The 1,698-nt window shown below is 55.6% G+C and overlaps 1 protein-coding gene across 1 annotated transcript in view; it reads left to right on the forward strand.

Annotated features, from left to right (window-relative positions):
- Nucleotides 1-1,068, forward strand: part of EN1 (engrailed homeobox 1) — a 2,310-nt gene extending 1,242 nt beyond the window's left edge. The window contains exon 2 of the mRNA XM_042827381.1: nt 629-1,068. Coding sequence (XP_042683315.1) covers nt 629-945 — 317 coding nt within the window. The 3' untranslated portion in view covers nt 946-1,068. The remainder of the gene's footprint in view (nt 1-628) is intronic.
- Nucleotides 1,069-1,698: the final 630 nt, after the last annotated feature.

The following is a 1,698-nucleotide window of genomic DNA, read 5'->3' on the forward strand; positions in this document are numbered from 1 at the left end:
CCCCCCCCTCCCCAATCCCCAGCGCGGTGCAGTAGGGCCGGGGCCGCTCCTCCGCCGTTATTGACACTTCCATCGCCTTCAAACTCGGGAAAAGCCGTTTTGATTGACTGCGGTGATGGATTGAGCGATCGAGCTGTCAGGGCCCGCGGCTCCCGGCTCTTAGGGACCGTGCACTCGAGCTTTCCTTCCCTTCTTTTCTTCCTTCCTTCCTTCCTTCCTTCCTTCCTTCCTTCCTTCCTTCCTTCCTTCCTTCCTTCCTTCCCTTTCCTCCGGGCCCGGGGAGGTATCCGCACGCCGTGCCGCGATCCCCACCGCTCGGCTCGGCGCGGCCGCGCTCTTTGTGTAACCCGCAGCCGTCCGCGGGGCCTCTCCCAGCGCCGGGCCCGGGCGCTCCGAGCGCTGCGCGGTGCTGGGCTCAGACCGCTCCCGCTGCGGGGAAGGGAACGGCCGCGCCGGGAGCGCGGCTCCGGCCTACATCGAGGCCTCGGCGGCAGCGGGCGAGGGAGTTCCGCGGCCTCGGTCCTCCGGGGCCCGCTCTCCCCGGGCTGGGTACCCCCGTCGGGCCACGTTCCGTCGGGGCGGGCGGCGGCGGGGCCCAGCGCAGTGGTGTGTGTTGCCCTGCCCGCAGGACCCCGCACCAGGAAGCTGAAGAAGAAGAAGACGGAGAAGGAGGACAAACGGCCGCGCACCGCCTTCACGGCCGAGCAGCTGCAGCGGCTGAAGGCGGAGTTCCAGGCGAACCGCTACATCACGGAGCAGCGGCGGCAGAGCCTGGCCCAGGAGCTGAGCCTCAACGAGTCCCAGATCAAGATCTGGTTCCAGAACAAGCGGGCCAAGATCAAGAAGGCGACGGGCATCAAGAACGGGCTGGCGCTGCACCTCATGGCCCAGGGACTGTACAACCATTCCACCACCACGGTGCAGGACAAAGAGGAGAGCGAGTGACGGCCCCGCGCCGACAGGTGCCAGGAACACAGAGCTATTGTCTATCCATAGTATAAGGACTGCGAACGAGAAAAAAAGAAATATGAACGCTTACAAAAAAAAAAAAAAAAAAAAAAAAAAAAATCTCTATATAGCCAAACATATGACCTTGTATATATTTAATTTCAGGTAAGAAATATGTGTAGCGATCTCTATTTGCTGGACGGTTTCTCTCTCCCCTTCTCTCTCCCTCTCTCTTTTGTTCGTTTGTTGCTTTCCTTTCCTCCCCACGTCCGTCGCTCTTCGTTTTCGGTGTCCGCCTCCGCTCTTCCGTTCGATCCATATTTGTGTGTGTGTGTGAATTTCTGTCTCTCTCTCTCCCTGTCTTATTTTTATTTTTTTTTTTCCCGGGGAAAAAAAAAAATAAATCTGATCCACAGACTGCGAGGCTGAACGGCCGCTCCAAGCCAAAGATTTTATTATGTTCAGAAATCTGTAGTCTGAAATAAAGTGTAGGCTGTGCTCAGCACGCGGCTGCCGCGGCTCCTTCTTTCGGTGCGTGTGTGTGTGGCACAAACACATCTGTGCACGCACAGCGCTGCTGAGTTTTGGTTTTTGGTGGATCAGCGCAGTGAATTTTTAAAGCAATTCTCCTCTGTTTTAAAGCACTCCGACCTTTAATATTTTTCTTTCTTTTTTCTTTCTTTCTTTTAAATTTATTTTCCTATTATTTTATTTTTTTTTTATTCTGTTCGGGCATTATCCTCCCTTTTT

This window comes from Centrocercus urophasianus, unplaced genomic scaffold (genome assembly GCF_019232065.1).
Source record: "Centrocercus urophasianus isolate 14NV4802_14NV808 unplaced genomic scaffold, USGS_Curo_1.0 seq_28, whole genome shotgun sequence".
In the NCBI taxonomy this organism is placed as follows: domain Eukaryota; kingdom Metazoa; phylum Chordata; class Aves; order Galliformes; family Phasianidae; genus Centrocercus; species Centrocercus urophasianus.